Raw genomic sequence first — 18,236 nt, forward strand, 5'->3', positions numbered from 1 at the left:
GTGAAGCTCATTGAGCACTCTCTCCCTTAACTTGGGTGGAATTACCACTCGGGATCCACACATCAAGGTCCCCTGGCATACTGACAGCTGTTCTCTTCTGGATGAGAATGCTGGCAACAGTGAGTCACCATGTGCTGGCCATCCCTTCACCGTCAAATCATATACCCGAGACAGTGTCGGGTCATTTCGGGTCTCCTTCTCTATACCAGCATTAGTTACTGGCAAGCATTCAATTATAGTCTAATGAAATATTTCGACAGGATCCTCTGCTGGTGCTTCCTCCGCAGTAGGCAGTGGCAGGCGTGATAGCCCATCAGTGTTTCCATGCTGTTTCATGCCCTTATACTCGATTTCATATTGGTGCGCCCCTAGAAAAAGTGACCATCTTTGGAGCCGTTGCGCAGTCATCACCGGAACGCCCTTCTTTGGATTAAAGATGGAGACAAGTGGTTGGTGGCCAATCAGCAAGGTGAACTTCTGCCTGTGCAGATAGTGATTGAACTTTTTCACTCCCCACACTAGGCTGAGGGCCTCCCTGTCAATCTGGGCGTAATTAAGCTCGGCTGAGGTTAGTGATCGTGACGCAAAGGCTATTGGCCTCTCTGAGCCATCCAAGAATTTGTGCGACAGCACCGCTCCAATGCCGTAGGGTGACGCATCACATGCCAACCGAATTGATAATGCCGGGTTGTAATGGGCCATTACCTCTTTCGATGTGATTAGTGTTTTGCTCTTCTGGAAAGCTCATCTACATTCGTCACTCCACTTCCATGGCACCCCAGTTTGCAGTAGGGTGTTCAGTGGGTGTAGTATTGTAGACAAATTTGGCAAGAACTTATGGTAGTAGTTTACCAGCCCGAGGAACGACCTCAGTTGTGACACGTTTTCCGGTGCTGGAGCCTTGACTACTGCCTCAATCTTCTCTGGGGACTTATGTAACCCCTCTTTATCGATAACGTGGCCACAATACGAGATCTGTTTTCTAAAAAACTCGCATTTGGGGCCGTTAGCTCGGAGCCCATATTCCTGCAATCTAGTGAGCACCTGCTCCAGGTTGGCAAGGTGATCAATGTCATTTTTGCCCGTGACCAAGATGTCGTCCAAATAACACTGGGTCCCTGAGATCCCTTGCAGGACTTGTTCCATTGCCCTCTGCCAAATAGCCAGAGCTGATGCTACCCCGAATACCAGACGGTTATATTGGTAGAGACCTTTATGGGTGTTGATTGTGAGGTATTTCTTTGATGCTTCTTCTACCTCCATTTGCAGATACGCCTGGGCCAGATCAATCTTAGTGAAACATTTCCCTCCAGATAGTGAGGCAAAAATATCTTCAATCCGCGGAAGTGGATATTGTATGGTGTGAAGGACCAGGTTCACTGTCATCTTAAAGTCCCCACAGATGCGAACCTTCCTTGGTTCCCCAGGCGTGCTGCTCAACGACTTTTTCATCACAGGGACGATGGGTGTAGCCCACTCGCTCTAGTCTACCTTGGACAGTACACCTGAACATTCCAGACTCTCCAGCTCTGCTTCGACGGCTGGGCGGATCGCATAAGGTACCGGTCTGGCCTTAAAAAATTTTGGGCTTGCGTTTTCTTCATTTTTAATCATCGCTGTCATGCCTTTTAGTGTTCCGAGTCCTTGCTGGAACACTCCTTTCGCGTCAGTTAGGATCTTTGACAGTCACCCAGGTGTGACGTCGTCATCCTTTTTGTCAGCCACAGTCAGTGCCTGTATGGAATGCCAATCTAGTTGTATCTTCCAGATCCATTCACGTCCTAGTAGTGGTGGTCCTCCATCTCGCAATACATATAGGTCCATTTTTGGTGTTTCCTTGCCGTTATATATAACGTTCAACCTTATTTTTCCTTTGGGGTAGACTTTTTGCCCCGTGTACGTCTTCAAGGCAATCTTTGTATCTCTCAAGGGTATATGTGAGAATAGCCGCTTGTAGTCCCTTCGGTTTATGACTGTTAGGGCTGATTGTGTGTCCAATTCCATTTTCACTTGGACTCCTGCTATCTTGAGCGTGACCCAGATAGTTTGATGATCCTCCGTTTTGATCAAATTTGTAGTTTCAGACAACCCAGCTCCTTGCTTCTGGAGTCTGTATCACTCTTCTGTTCATCCGAACTACTCTCCGTCACCTTATGTACCTTCTTGTACTTCTCCTGTGGAGATTTCTTGCTGCTGGTTTTCTTTCCTGACCTGCAGACTCTTGCTATGTGTCTTACTTTTCCACACTGTCTGCACACTTTGTCCTTGAACCAGCAATCATTATGGTCGTGTGTTGTTCTGCCGCAGCGATAGCACTTCACTGTTCCGTATGACATTTCATTTGTGCCATATTCTTGCGGTCTCCGTTGTATCTCTGCAGCGCCCCGTGCTGCTGCTTCGTGTGATACTGCAATGCTGAAAGCCTTGTCCAGCGGAAGGTCCTTTTCTGATAGACGCCGTTTCTGGGTTCCTTCACTTTGAAGCCCACACACAAACTTGTCCCTTAAAGTATCTGCTAGTCCCGTTCCAAACTGGCAGTGTTTCGATAGCTTGCGCAGTTCCGTTAAATACTCAGCATTACTTTCATCTTTATGCTGGTTCCTTTTGTGAAACTTAAATCTTTCTGCTATCAGCAATGGCGTGGGGTTTAAGTGGTCCTGTAGGATTGACACTATGTTTTCAAAATCCTTTTCTACTGGCTTCTCTGGGGTTACTAGGTTTCGTAGTAAGCCATACGTTTTTGCACCCATTGATTTCAACAATACCAGTGCTTTCTTGTCATCTGGCACTTCATTCGCCTTGCAGTATACTTCTACGCTTTCGACATATGTCGTCCAATCTTCGACTTCATTGTCGAACGCTGTGATACTGCCACTCTTTGGCATTTTTGGGTGTGGTTAGACTGGCTTAAAATGGCGTCTCCCGCGCTTTCCTTTCTTCCCCACTGCGGCTTAAAATGGCGTCTCCCACGCTTTCCTTTCTTCCCCGCTGCGGCTTAAAATGGCGTCTCCCGCGCTGCTGCCAACGCCGCTCTCGGCGGTCCTCGTGGCAAATGGCGATGCCCTGTGGATTTCATGCGCTGCTCCTGCGCTGCTGCCAACGCCGCTCTCTGCGGTCCTCGTGGCAATGGCAGCACCTCGCATTTTCCTGCACGCCTCTCAACCCCGTTGACGCTGCTCGGCCCTTGAACACCGGCTGCGCTCTGCTCTCTCTCGTCTCTCTCCCCCGTTGACGCTGCTCGGCCCTTGAACACCGGCTGCGCTCCGCTCTATCTCGTCTCTCTCCCCCGTTGATGCCGCTCGGTCCTGAACACCGGCTGCGCCCTGTGCGCTCTGCCCTCTCTCTCTCCCCCGTCGACACTGCTCGGCCTTTTTCTGTGCCGCTCGGTCGGGCTCCAGCCCGTCGCTGTCTGGGAAGGGTCTGCGCAGTATCTGTTGCCAGCCCGTTTTGCTGGACCACCGTGACGGGAAAGCCAAGCCTGGCTCTCGACAGCCTGCCCTGCGATGCTCAAATCTCCGCTGGATGACTGGGCGGTTGCCCGTGGTCGATGCCCGTGCTTCTGGACTCGACCTTCTTCCACTATTCTCCAGGAGCGAATCCCTGGGAGGTGATGCAGAGTGACAGGTAGGTTCGAACTTGCTTGTCGCCACTGTTACATCCGTGTAATAATAAGAAAAGGACTGCAGAGAATGGTACAACAGGAGTTTACTGAATGATGGTTACTCTAGAACTAACTATACAGATCATTACTCAGGGTTTATATACAGGTGTGGTCACTGTCGGTACTACATTATACAGGAGCTGTAAAAAGTAGTTCTCCACTTTAAAGGTACATAAATTACACTCGCGAGATTTAAATGTGAGCCAGGGCCCACGAAAGCGAGAAACCTCGGAAGATTTAAAGGTGAGCAGGGACCCAGGAGAGCGAGAAACCTCGGGAGATTTAAAGGTGAGCGAGAGTCCAGGAGAGCGAGAAACCTCAGGAGGTGTAAAGGTGAGCGAGAGCCCAGGAGAGCGAGAAACCTCGGGAGATTTAAAGGTGAGCGGGGGCCCAGGAGAGTGAGAAACCTCGGGAGATTTAAAGGTGAGCGGGGGCCCACAAGAGCGAGAAACCTCGGGAGATTTAAAGATGAGGGAGAGCCCAGGAGAGCGAGAAACCTCGGGAGATTTAAAGGTGAGCGGGGGCCCAGGAGAGCGAGAAACCTCGGGAGATTTAAAGGTGAGCGGGGGCCCAGGAGAGCGAGAAACCTCGGGAGATTTAAAGGTGAGCGAGAGCCCAGGAGAGCGAGAAACCTCGGGAGATTTAAAGGTGAGCTGGGGCCCAGGAGAGCGAGAAACCTCGGGAGATTTAAAGGTGAGCGAGAGCGGTTGGAGAGTGAGAAACCTCGGAAGATTTAAAGGTGAGTGTGCGAGAGCCCAGGAGAGCGAGAAACCTCGGGAGATTTAAAGGTGAGCGGGAGCCCAGGAGAGCGAGAAACCACGGGAGATTTAAAGGTGAGCGGGGGCCCAGGAGAGCGAGAAACCTCGGGAGAGTTAAAGGTGAGCGGGAGCCCAGGAGAGCGAGAAACCTCGGGAGATTTAAAGGTGAGCGAGAGCCCAGGAGAGCGAGAAACCTCGGGAGATTTAAAGGTGAGCGAGGGCCCACGAGAGCGAGAAACCTCGGGAGAGTTAAAGGTGAGCGGTAGCCCAGGAGAGCGAGAAACCTCGGGAGATTTAAAGGTGAGCGAGGGCCCACGAGAGCGAGAAACCTCGGGAGAGTTAAAGGTGAGCGGGAGCCCAGGAGAGCGAGAAACATCGGGAGATTTAAAGGTGAGCGGGGGCCCAGGAGAGCGAGACACCTCGGGAGATTTAAAGGTGAGTGAGGGCCCACGAGAGCGAGAAACCTCGGGGGAGTTAAAGGTGAGCAGGGGCCCAGGAGAGCGAGAAACCTCAGGAGATTTAAAGGTGAGCGAGAGCCCAGGAGAGCGAGAAACCTCGGGGGATTTAAAGGTGAGCGAGAGCCCAGGAGAGCGAGAAACCTCGGGAGATTTAAAGGTGAGCGAGAGCCCAGGAGAGCGAGAAACCTCGGGGGATTTAAAGGTGAGCGAGAGCCCAGGAGAGCGAGAAACCTCGGGAGATTTAAAGGTGAGCGGGGGCCCAGGAGAGCGAGAAACATCGGGAGATTTAAAGGTGAGCGAGAGCCCAGGAGAGCGAGAAACCTCGGGAGATTTAAAGGTGAGCGGAGGCCCAGGAGAGCGAGAAACCTCGAGAGATTTAAAGGTGAGCGAGAGCCCAGGAGAGCGAGACACCTCGGGAGATTTAAAGGTGAGTGAGGGCCCACGAGAGCGAGAAACCTCGGGGGAGTTAAAGGTGAGCGGGAGCCCAGGAGAGCAAGAAACATCGGGAGATTTAAAGGTGAGCGGGGGCCCAGGAGAGCGAGAAACCTCGGGGGATTTAAAGGTGAGCGAGAGCCCAGGAGAGCGAGAAACCTCGGGAGATTTAAAGGTGAGCGGGAGCCCAGGAGAGCGAGAAACCTCAGGAGATTTAAAGGTGAGCGGGAGCCCAGGAGAGCGAGAAACCTCAGGAGATTTAAAGGTGAGCGAGAGCCCAGGAGAGTGAGAAACCTCGGGAGATTTAAAGGTGAGCGAGAGCCCAGGAGAGCGAGAAACCTCGAGAGATTTAAAGGTGAGCGAGAGCCCAGGAGAGCGAGACACCTCGGGAGATTTAAAGGTGAGCGGGGGCCCAGGAGAGCGAGAAACCTCGGGAGATTTAAAGGTGAGCGGCGGCCCAGGAGAGCGAGAAACCTCGGGAGATTTAAAGGTGAGCGAGAGCCCAGGAGAGCGAGAAACCTCGAGAGATTTAAAGGTGAGCGAGAGCCCAGGAGAGCGAGACACCTCGGGAGATTTAAAGGTGAGCGGGGGCCCAGGAGAGCGAGAAACCTCGGGAGATTTAAAGGTGAGCGGCGGCCCAGGAGAGCGAGAAACCTCGGGAGATTTAAAGGTGAGCGGGGGCCCAGGAGAGCGAGAAACCTCGGGGGATTTAAAGGTGAGCGGGGGCCCAGGAGAGCGAGAAACCTCGGGAGATTTAAAGGTGAGCGAGAGCCCAGGAGAGCGAGAAACCTCGGGAGATTTAAAGGTGAGCGGGGGCCCACGAGAGCGAGAAACCTCGGGAGATTTAAAGGTGAGCGAGAGCCCAGGAGAGCGAGAAACCTCGGGGGATTTAAAGGTGAGCGGGGGCCCAGGAGAGCGAGAAACCTCGGGAGATTTAAAGGTGAGCGAGAGCCCAGGAGAGCGAGAAACCTCGGGGGATTTAAAGGTGAGCGGGGGCCCACGAGAGCGAGAAACCTCGGTGGATTTAAAGGTGAGCGGGAGCCCAGGAGAGCGAGAAACCTCGGGGGATTTAAAGTGAGCGAGAGCCCAGGAGAGCGAGAAACCTCGGGAGATTTAAAGGTGAGCGGGGGCCCACGAGAGCGAGAGCGGCTACAACAGACCGGTGAGTGTAATGAATTAAATAGTAATCGAAGTGTGCCATCACCAGAAAACAGGTAAGTGATTGGTTGGTGAGTATTTCTATATTTCTCACTTTTTTTCCAAACTTGAGCCTCTAAATTTAAGTGCCTTGGTGTAGATTAAAAGGTATACGTGGTCCAAATTTTAAAACTAATTAACTAATTGAGATGGGAGACCAGGCAATGTGTTGTTGTTGTTTTATGTGGGAGATCGTGGACACCATTGAGGTCCATGGCGACCACATCTGCAGCAAATGTTGGCTGCTCGAGGAACTTCAGCTCAGGGTTGATGAGCTGGAGTCCGAGCTTCAGACATTGCGGCACATTAGGGAGGGGAAGCGTTACCTGGACACTAAGTTCCAGGAGGCAGTCATAGAGTTATACAGCACAGAAAGAGGCCCTTCGGCCCATCGTGTCTGTGCCGCCCATCCATCCCTGTCCAATCTAATCCCATTTTCCAGCATTTGGTCCATAGCCTTGTATGCAATGGCATTTCAAGTGCTCATCCAAATGCTTCTTGAATGTTGTGAGGGTTCCTGCCTCTACCACCCTTTCAACAGTGAGTTCCAGACTCCAACCACCCTCTGGGTGAAAAAGTTCCTCCTCAAATCCCCTCTAAACCTCCTGCCCCTTACCTTGAATCTATGCCCCCTTGTTATTGACCCCCCTACTAAGGGGAAAAGTTCCTCTTTATCTACCCTATCTATGCCCCTCATCATTTTGTACACCTCAATCAGGTCCCCCCTCAGCCTTCTTTGCTCCAAGGAAAACTACCCCAGCCTGTTTAGTCTTTCTTCATAGCTGAGGTGCTCCATCCCAGGTAACATCCTGGTGAATCTTCTCTGCACCCTCTCCAAAGCAATCACATCCTTCCTATAGTGTGGCGACCAGAACTGCACACAGTACTCCAGCTGTGGCCTTACCAGCGTTTTGTACAGCTCCATCATAACCTCCCTGCTCTTATATTCTATGCCTCGGCTAATGAAGGCAAGTATCCCATATGCCTTTTTAACCACCTTATCTACCTGATCCGCTGCCTTCAGGGATCTATGTACATGTACACCAAGGTCCCTCTGACCCTCTGTGCTTCCTAGGGCCCTACCACTCATTGTGTATTCCCTTGCCTTATTTGTCCGTCCAAAATGCATCACCTCGCACTTTTCAGGGTTAAATTCCATTTGCCACTTTTCCGCCTGTGGTAAACCACTGTTACCGTTCACAACCATTCACTATTGTTACACTGTTGTTATCACTGTTTACACTGCTGTTATCGCTACACAAGGTTACCTCTTGCCACGCACACTGCTATACCGGGGCTTACCTCAGCTGACTCCGCCCATGGCTCCGCCTGCTTGCCCAGGTATAAAGGTGACTGCTTGGCTAGTATTCTCCCTTGTTGGAACAGATCGCCCACGAGGGTGGGCTTTGCTATTTAGCCAATAAAAACCTATAGTTACTATCTTAACTCGTCGCTTTTCATGGAATGAATTGATAGGTATATCAATTTTATTGGCTAAATTTTGAAATGAGTGGATCGGAGCAGCCAAACAACCAGCCAAATGGCCAGCTACAACAGCCACAGCAGCCGGCCTGGCTGCGAGCCCTCCGACCGCCGTACCTGGATCTAAACCCACAGGCAGCGAACTCAGCCCTCGACTTCGAACACTGGCTGAGCTGTTTCGAATCCTACCTGGGAGAATCCGGCGTGCCTCCGGGATCCAAACTAAGAGTTCTGACCGCCCAGGTGAGCCCTAAAGTATTTGCATTCATCCGGGACCTTGCTACTTACGAGGACGCCCTCAACCTGCTAAAAGAGCAGTACCGGAGCCCTGTAAATTCTATGTATGCCAGACATCTCCTAAGATCCCGCTCGCAACAGCCAGGAGAGTCTGTAGATTAATTTTTACGGGCGCTACAAACACTCGGCAGGGACTGTGACTTTAAAGCTGTAACGGCTGCAGAAAATACTGAAGGAAATATCCGCGATGCCTTCGTGAAAGGCCTTCGGTCCGACTACTCACGGCAAAGACTGCTCGAATCAAAGGACCTCAACTTGAATACAACTGCAGCCCTCGCTCGCTCTCTGGAAGTGGCCCATCGGGACCTCGAGGCGTACTCCAGGTACTGTGCTGCGCGACCCTGGGACTCGGGCCCGACTCCGGCCGCAATTCCCCTCGCACCGCCGCCCCTGGGACCCACCACGGCGTCGGTGTCCCGGAATCGATCGGGACCGCCACCCCCGGGACCCGCTGTGGCAGCGGACCTCCGCGATCGGGCCGCCAGCTGCTTCTTCTGTGGCCAGGCGAAACATCAAAGGGCGCGCTGCCCTGCAAGGAACGCGACCTGCTCCGGCTGCAAAAAGAAAGGCCACTTTGTAAACGCCTGCAGGGGGAAAGCCACAGACGCCAGCATTGCCTCATGTGAGTTGTGGGGGCGGCCATCTTTGATCAAGGCCACAGACGCCAGCATTGCCTCAGGTGGGTCATGGGGGCAGCCATCTTTGATCAAGGCCACAGACGCCAGCAGTGCCTCATGTGAGTTGTGGGGGCGGCCATCTTCTCCGCCATTTTGTCCAACTTCGTGGGGACCCGCGTCATGGGCGCCGCCATTTTGTTCGCCGCACTCGGCCGCCGTTTTGTCTCCAGACCCGACCACCACCTCGCCTGCAGACTACAGCAGCTCGCTCAGCCATACACTGGCCTCCGTCACGCTTGACCAAGCTCTCCCGCATCATCTGTCCAAGTCCATGATGGACATCGAAGTAAACGGCCACGCCACGTCCTGCCTGTTCGACAGCGGAAGCACGGAGAGTTTTATTCATCCAGACACGGTGAGCTGCTACTCCCTCACTGTCCGGCCAGCGCGCCATCGGATCTCAATGGCGGCGAAGTCCCATTCAACAGACATTAGCGGCTACTGTGTAGTGACCCTGTTGGTTAGGGGCACGGAATATAAAAATTTTAAACTTCTCGTCCTGCCCCAGCTCTGCGCTGCCGTCCTACTAGGGCTGGATTTCCAATGCCACCTTTAAAGTGTCACTTTGGCTTACGGTGGACCCCTCCCCCCACTCACAGTCCACAACCAGCAAATTTTAAACCGCCCACCGCGTACCACCTGCGGCCTCTCCACCCTCAAAGTCCCGCCCCCTTCCTTGTTCGTTAACCTCACCCGTGACTGTAAACCCGTCACCACCAAGAGCAGGCGGTACAGCGCCGGGGACAGAGCTTTTATTAGCTCTGAGGTGCAGCGACTCCTGAAGGAGGGCATTATCGAGGGGAGCACCAGCCCCTGGCGTGCCCAGGTCGTAGTCGTTAAGACCGGCGATAAACACCGCCTGGTCATCGGCTACAGCCAAACCATAAACCGGTACACCCAGCTGGACGCATACCCCCTTCCCCGCATATCTGATATGGTCAACCAGATTGCACAGTACCGGGTATTCTCCACCATCGACCTCAAATCAGCCTATCACCAACTCCCTATCCGCCCTGAGGACCGCCAGTATACCGCCTTCGAGGCGAACGGCCGCCTCTACCACTTCCTTAGGGTTCCCTTCGGCGTCACCAACGGAGTCTCGGTCTTCCAAAGGTAGATGGACCGGATGGTCGACCAGAACGCGCTTCAGGCCACGTTCCCTTATCTAGATAACGTCACCATCTGCGGCCGCGACCAGCAGGACCATGATGTTAATCTGGAGAAATTCCTCCATACGGCCCAACGGCTGAATCTCACTTACAATAAGGATAAATGTGTGTTTAATACCTCGCGCCTTGCCATCCTCGGCTGCGTAGTAGAGAACGGAGTCATCGGCCCCGACCCCGAAAGAATGCACCCCCTCATGGAGCTTCCCCTCCCCCACTGTCCAAAGGCACTGAAGAGAACCCTGGGGCTCTTCGCTTACTATGCCCAATGGGTGCCGAATTATGCGGACAAAGCCAGACCCCTCATGAAGTCCACCTCCTTCCCCCTGACAGCAGAAGCAGGCGCAGCCTTCTCCCTCATAAAAGGAGACATTGCGAAGGCCACAATGCACGCAGTGGATGAGTCCATCCCCTTCCAAGTGGAGAGCGATGCCTCCAACTTCACCCTAGCGACAACCCTTAACCAGGCGGGGAGACCTGTGGCCTTCTTCTCAAGGACCCTCCAGGGCCCTGAGATCCGACACTCCTCTGTCGAGAAGGAGGCCCAGGCGATTGTGGAGGCAGTACGACGCTGGAGGCATTACCTGGCAGGCAAACGATTTACCCTCCTCACCGACCAGCGTTCGGTTGCTTTTATGTTTAATAACAAGCTGAAGGGCAAAATCAAGAACGACAAGATCTTGAGGTGGAGAATTGAGCTCTCCACCTACGATTACGATATCTTGTACCGGCCTGGTAAACTCAACGACCCCCCGGATGCTCTATCACGAAGTACTTGCGCAAACGCGCAAGTTGATAGACTACGGACCCTCCACAACGACCTCTGCCACCCCGGGGTCACCAGACTTTACCACTTCATCAAGGCCCGCAACCTGCCCTACTCCATCGAGGAGGTCAGGACCATGACCAGGAACTGCCAAACCTGTGCCGAATGCAAACCGCATTTCTATAGGCCGGACAGAGCAAGCCTGATCAAGGCCACCCGCCCCTTCGAGCGCTTGAGCATCGATTTTAAGGGGCCCCTCCTGTCCTCTGACCGTAATGTGTACTTCCTCAACATTATTGACGAGTACTCCCATTTCCCCTTTGCCATCCCCTGCCCAGACATGACCAGTGCCACGGTCATCAAATGCCTGAACGACCTCTTCGCCTTGTTCGGGTTCCCGAACTATATACATAGCGACCGGGGCGCATCCTTCATGAGCGAGGAACTTCGCCAGTTCCTGCTCGCGAGAGGTATTGCTGCGAGCAGGACCACCAGCTACAACCCCCGGGGGAACGGCCAGGTGGAAAGAGAAAACGCGACAGTTTGGAAGGCCGTCCTCTTAGCCCTAAAGTCTAAGGGGCTCCCAATCTCTCGCTGGCAGGAAGTCCTCCCGGCAGCACTCCATTCCATCCGGTCACTGCTTTGCACTGCCATTAATGCCACCCCCCATGAACGAATGTTTGTTTTCCCCAGGAAGTCGACTACGGAAACCTCGCTACCAACATGGCTGACTTCTCCGGGGCCCGTCTTGCTGCGGAAGCGCGTGAGGGCCCATAAAATGGACCCCCTGGTCGAGAGGGTGGACCCCCTGCACGCCAAACCCCAGTACGCCTATGTGGCATACCCAGACGGGCGGGAGGACACTGTCTCCTTGCGAGACCTCGCACCCTCGGGCACCCCCGAGATACCACAGTTACCCCCCACCACTCCCCCAAATCCAGCTCCTGTAGACGGCATGCCGGTACCCCAGGAGCCTTCGTCGACCACGCAGACACCAGCATTACCATCAGATACTGCAACACCGCCGCCGCTGCTGCGCCGATCAGAAAGGCTTACGAGGCCTCCTGAGAGACTGACATACACGAACTGGTAGTACACTTCACCCCGCCGGGCTCAATTTTAAACAAGGGGTGAATGTGGTAAACCACTGTTACCGTTCACAACCGTTCACTATTGTTACACTGTTGTTATCACTGTTTACACTGCTGTTATTGCTACACAAGGTTACCTCTTGCCACGCACACTGCTATACTGGGGCTTACCTCAGCTGACTCCGCCCATGGCTCCGCCTGCTTGCCCAGGTATAAAGGTGACCGCTTGGCTAGTATTCTCCCTTGTTGGAACCGATCGCCCACGAGGGTGGGCTCTGCTATTTAGCCAATAAAAACCTATAGTTACTATCTTAACTCGTCGCTTTTCATGGAATGAATTGATAGGTATATCACCGCCCATCTGACCAACCCGTTTATATCGTCCTGTAGCCTGAGGCTTTCCTCCTCGCAATTTACCACCCCACCAATTTTCGTGTCATCCGCGAACTTACTGATCATACCTTTTACATTCTCATCCAAATCATTTATGTAGATCACAAACAGCAAGGGACCCAGCACCGATCCCTGAGGTACCCCACTGGACACAGGCTTTCAGTCACAAAAGCAACCTTCGACCATCACCCTCTGCCTCCTGCCACTCAGCCAGTTTAGGATCCAACGCGCCAAGGCACCCTGGATCCCATGGGCTCTTACCTTCTTGACCAGTCTCCTATGCGGGACTTTGTCAAAAGCTTTGCTGAAGTCCATGTAAACCACATCCACAGCATTTCCCTCATCCACACACCTAGTCACCCCCTCGAAAAATTCAATCAGATTTGTCAGACATGATTTACCCTTGACAAAGCCATGCTGACTATTCCCGATTAATCCTTGCCTCTCCAAGTGGAGACTAATTTTGTCCCTCAGAATTTTTTCCAACAATTTCCCTACCACAGATGTTAGGATCACTGGCCTGTAATTCCCTGGTTTATCCCTGCTACCCTTCTTGTATAATGGTACTGCATTAGCTGTTCTCCAGTCCTCTGGTACATCCCCTGTGGCCAGAGAGGTTCTGAAAATTTGTGTCAGAGCCCCTGCAATCTCCTCCTTTGCCTCATACAGCAGCCTGGGATACATCTCGTCTGGGCCTGGGAATTTATCCACTTTTTGGCCTGCTAAAACCGCTAGTACCTCCTCCCTCTCGATGCTAATATGTTCAAGTATGTCACAGTCCCCTTGCCCGATTTCTATGTCTACATCGTCTTTCTCCATAGTGAACACAGATGCAAAGAATTCATTTAAAACCCTGCCTACATCATCTGGCTCTACACACAGATTGCCACTTTGGTCCCTAATGGGCCCTACCCTTTCCCTGGTTATCCTCTTGCCCTTAATATACTTATAAAACATCTTAGGATTTTCCTTTATTTTGCTCGCCAGTGTTATTTCATGGCCCCTCCTCGCCCTCCTAATTTCTTTTTTAAGTATGCCCCTGCACTTTTTATACTCCTCTAGGGCTTCCTCCATCTTTAGTCTTTTGTAACTGCCAAAAGTCCCCCTTTTTTTCCTAATGCATTTTTGTATATCCCTTGTCATCCAAGGTTCCCTTTGCTTGTTGGTCCCACCCTTGACCTTTACAGGAACATGTTGGCGTTGTACTCTCTCTATTTCCCTTCTGAAAGTCTCCCACTGTTTTGATGTGGATTTTCCTATAAGTAGCTGCTCCCAGTCCACTTTGGCCAGATCCTGCCTTATCATATTAAAGTCGGCCTTCCCCCAATTTAGAACCCTTATTTCCGGGCCGTCTTTGTCTTTTTCCATGACCACCTTAAATCTCACCGAATTATGGTCACTGTCGCCAAAATGCTCTCCTACTGACACTTCCACCACTTGCCCGGCTACATTCCCTAGAATTAGGTCCAGTACCGCCCCCTCTCTTGTAGGACTTTCTACATGTTGGCTCAAAAAGCTCTCCTGGATGCACTTTAAGAATTCTGCACCCTCTAAGCCTTTCACACTCTGACTATCCCAATTAATATTGGGGAAGTTGAAATCCCCCACTATTATTACCCTATTATTTTCGCACTTCTCTGAGATTTGCCTACATATCTGTTCCTCTATCTCCCCCTGACTGTTTGGGGGCCTATAGTACACTCCCAGCAAAGTGCTTGCCCCCTTTTTGTTTTTAAGTTCTACCCATATGGCCTCATTAGAGGAACCCGCTAATATATCATCCCTCCTTACGGCTCTGGCTGCACTCCCCAGAGGAAACTTCACTTTCACCGTTTTCCAACACAGAAAAATGGTTGTTGAGTGAGATGCACTCTGGGGCTTTCCTGACTACATGCCTACCCACCTTCTTCTGACTGGTGGTCTCCCATTCCCTCTCTGACTGCACTTTCTTAAGCTGCGGGGTGACCACATCTAAAAACGTGCTATCCACGTAACTCTCAGCCTCGCGGATACACCGCAGTGCCTCCAGCTGACACTCGAGCTCCGAAAACCAGATCTCAAGTTGGCCAAACTGTTGGCACTTCCTGCACATGTGGTCATCCTGACTGCAAGAAACGTCTAGGATTTCCCGCATGCTGCAGGCCATGCAACGCATGGGACTGAAGTCCCCGTCATACTTTTAATTATAAACTCTTACTTCAAATTTAAACTCTCGGATTCTCGCTCTCCCGAATTACCTTAACTATGAACTGCCTTAAAAGCAATAGACATAAAATTGAAGAAAAAAAAAGCACTCACCCACTACTCACCAATCAGCTTCTTCCCCTGTGATGGCATCACTTAGGAACACGTATATCTTTTAATCTCCACCAAGGCAATTAAATTTAGTCGCCTAAGTTTGGAAAAAAGCAAGAAAATAGAGAAATACTCACCAACCAATCACTTACCTGCTTTCTGGTGATGTCACACTTCGATTACTTTTCACTTCTTTACACTCACCAGTCCTTTGTAGCCGTTCTCACTCTCCTGGGCTCCCGCTGCTGTTAACTGCCGCCGAAGTCTCGCGATCTCCTGGGCTCCCGCTGCTGTTTACTGCCACCGAAATCTCGCGCTCTCCTGGGCTCCCACTGCTGTTAACTGCCGCCGAAGTGTTGGTGTAACCACACTTTGAGTACTGCGTACAGTTTTGGTCTCCTTATTTACGGTAGGATATACTTGCATTGGAAGCAGTTCAGAGACAATTCACTAGGTTAATTCCAGAGATGAGGGGGGTTGACTTATGAGGAAAGGTGGAGGCTGGGTCATTAAATACATTTAAGGTGGAGATAGACAAATTTTTGCAAGAAAAGGGAGTGAAGGGTTATGGGGAGCGGGTGGGGAAGTGGCTTTGAGCCCAAGATCAGTCATGATCTTATTGAATGGCGGAGCAGGCTCGAGGGGCCAAGTGGCCTATTCCTGCTCCTATACTCATTGGAATTTAGAAGAATGAGAGGTGATCTTATTGAAACATATAAGATACTGAGGGGGCACGACAAGGTAGATGCAGAGAGGATGTTTCCCCTCGTGGCGAAATCTAGAAAGTGGGGGCACAGTTTTAGAATAAAGGGTCGCCCTTTTAGAACAGAGTTGAGGAGGAATTTCTTCTCTCAGAGGGTTGTAAATCTGTGGAATTCTCTGCCCCAGAGAGCTGTGGAGGCTGGGTCATTAAATACATTTAAGGTGGAGATAGACAAGTTTTTGCAAGATAAGAGAGTGAAGGATTGTGTGGAGTGGGTGGGGAAGTGGCTTTGAGCCCAAGATCAGCCATGATCTTATTGAATGGCGGAGCAGGCTCGAGGGGCCAAGTGATCTATTCCTGCTCCTATTTCTTATGTTCTTATGTACACACACACTCACACACGCACATGGTCATGCATACACACACACACACACACACGGCCATGCACACACACACACACGCACACAGAAACACTCACTGCCATGCACAACACACGCATGGCCATACACCCACACACACACGTACAGCACAAAAATGGGATCTTACTAAGTTCAACCTCCAGGCTCCCATGTTGAGTAGTCCAGAAGAACAAGACATCGAGCCCCAACTGAGCTGTTAAGTTGGATGAATAAATGATAGTTAAAGATACAACATGATTCTCTGAATCATTTCTTACCTTGTGTGGATGACACAGACAGTACAAAGAGAGCGAGGATGGCGATGGTAACTTTGCCGTTCATTGTGCTTTAGTTGCAGAATATTCTTTACTCTCTCACTGTTGCGCTGCTGCGGTCTGCGCCTCTCCCCTCACTGCTCGGTTATTATACTTACAGCCAGAATTTCTTGGCTTGAAAGCAGGAAATTGTGCAAGCATAAATGCACTGATAACAAGCATAGAATTCATTACTGGCTGATCAAATAAAAATTCTTGTGTCCCAGTCAAGCAATCTGTAAACAAACCCCTTCCTGCTGCTCACTCAGGCCATACATTCCTCTGTTCCTGCTCAAGACAGAGCTGAGTTTCAAGCCTCACGTCCCATCTATTACCAAGTCTGTTTACTTCCAATTTCACAACATTGTCAGTCTACACCTTAACCCTACCTCGAGACCACAAAAATCTTTGGCCTAGAAATATATTATAGCCCAGGAATGGGCGGCATCATTAGAAAAGTTGGATAATTAGTGCCAGGCACATCTCCCAAACACATTGCTCCACACTCACTCACACACTTTCCTTTCTCTTGCAGGCCAAGGTGACTCACAACAGCGGGGAGCAGGAGCGCACAGGTGGGGGACAAGCCAACACCCAACTCTGTCTGCGCTGGAAAATTGAGTGCTGGAGATTATTGGGCACCAGGTGGTGGGCGCCATGGCCACCGGCGATGTTGATCCCCTTGGGGACAACAATGGTATGTTCATCACTACTCCTTCTTCTCACATCCCACTTCCTCCTCACCCCACAAGTGTTTTGCACTTTCCAGATAATCAAGCGGTATACATGCATTTCTCCCTTTCTACACCCCTCCCCTCACCTTAAACCGACTCTTGTGCCTTTATGCTTTCAGATAATCAGCAAGCACCACAGCAGCCTGTCCCTGAGGGTATGCTGAGAGCGAGTTGGGAGAAGAGGAGGAGGAAGGACACACCGCGTCACTGCACATCACACCCGCAGGCACCAGCTCAGATACTGGCACTACACATTCTTTAAAGGCTAGTATAGTAGTGGGATCTGCACAGGGTGAGGCACTGGGGGCGAGTGGGCTGCAGCAAGGCCAGGGGGGAAAGGGAAACTCAGGGGCCAGCTCCCCGGAGGGCGAGTTCGCACGCGAGTTCTGCTGCAGAGGACTCAGATGAGGGCCTCGATGGGGAGACCTTTAGAAGAACGGTGATGGGCTTGCACACGGAGATGATCGGTGCAATGGCAAGTGTGCCCGAGAGCCACTCGGCAATGATAAGGAACGTGGAGAAGTCCACCTCCAACATTGCACAAGGCTCTGCGCACACCATGGAGCCCATCATTTCCAGTCTGCAAAGGATGGTAGACTCCCAGAGAATCCATGGCAACCCAGACCTGATGCCACGTGTGATGGGCGATCTAGTAACTTTCATTGCAGCATAGGCAGAAGCGATGCAACGTGTTAGTGCTGTAATGCAGTCTATGCTTGGTAGCATTCAATCTTAGACTGCTCTCATGCAGTCTCAGCTTGATGCCACGCAAGCTTTGACTGTTGCCATCATGGCTGGGTCTACCACCGTCAACCGGGGCTTTCATGGTGTCGGAGCAGGCCAGCAATCTGTGCTCCAGCAGTTTGCTACGGATGCTGAGCTGCTGCCCTGGGGATTGTCAGTGGGTCAGTGGAGCAGGAACCTGCATTCCTGCTTCCACCACTGCCACTCCATCATTGCCCTTGTCGCTGCCTGTCATCCAGCCAGTCCAGTATGTTGCCGCCCATGCTAAGGTGGTGCAGTATACAGTCGGGCCATCCAGGGAAATCATGCTTGACTAATCTACTGAAATTTTTTGAGGATGTAACTGGCAGAATAGATAAGGGAGAACCAGTGGCTGTGGTGTATTTGGACTTTCAGAAGGCTTTCGATAAGGTCCCGCATAAGAAATTGGCGTGCAAAGTTAAAGCAAATGTGATTGGGGGTAAGGTACTGACTCGGATAGAGAACTGGTTGGCAGACAGGAAGCATAGAGTTGGAATAAATGGGTCTTTTTCCGAGTGGCAGGCAGTGACTAGTGGGGTACCGCAGGGATCGGTGCGAGGACCCCAGCTATTCACAATATATATTAATGATCTAGACGAGGGAACTAGATGTAATATCTCCAAATTTGCAGACGACACAAAGCTGGGTG

General features: G+C 51.6%; 1 protein-coding gene across 2 annotated transcripts in view; it reads right to left on the bottom strand.

The window, feature by feature from the left end:
* LOC147122742 (interleukin-8-like) overlaps positions 1 to 16,200 on the bottom strand; it is a 267,783-nt gene extending 251,583 nt beyond the window's left edge. Inside the window, exon 1 of one of the 2 annotated variants that reach the window (XM_086010020.1) lies at positions 16,053 to 16,200. In XM_086010020.1, the coding sequence (XP_085866146.1) occupies positions 16,053 to 16,116 (64 nt within the window). In that variant the 5' untranslated portion in view covers positions 16,117 to 16,200. The remainder of the gene's footprint in view (positions 1 to 16,052) is intronic. The other variant, XM_086010014.1, reaches the window with a different exon arrangement.
* Between the last annotated feature and the right edge of the window lie 2,036 nt (positions 16,201 to 18,236).

The sequence above is a fragment of the Somniosus microcephalus genome, chromosome 2, assembly GCF_052327205.1.
Source record: "Somniosus microcephalus isolate GS21.2 chromosome 2, FLI_Smic_1.0, whole genome shotgun sequence".
Classification (NCBI taxonomy): Eukaryota; Metazoa; Chordata; class Chondrichthyes; order Squaliformes; family Somniosidae; genus Somniosus; species Somniosus microcephalus.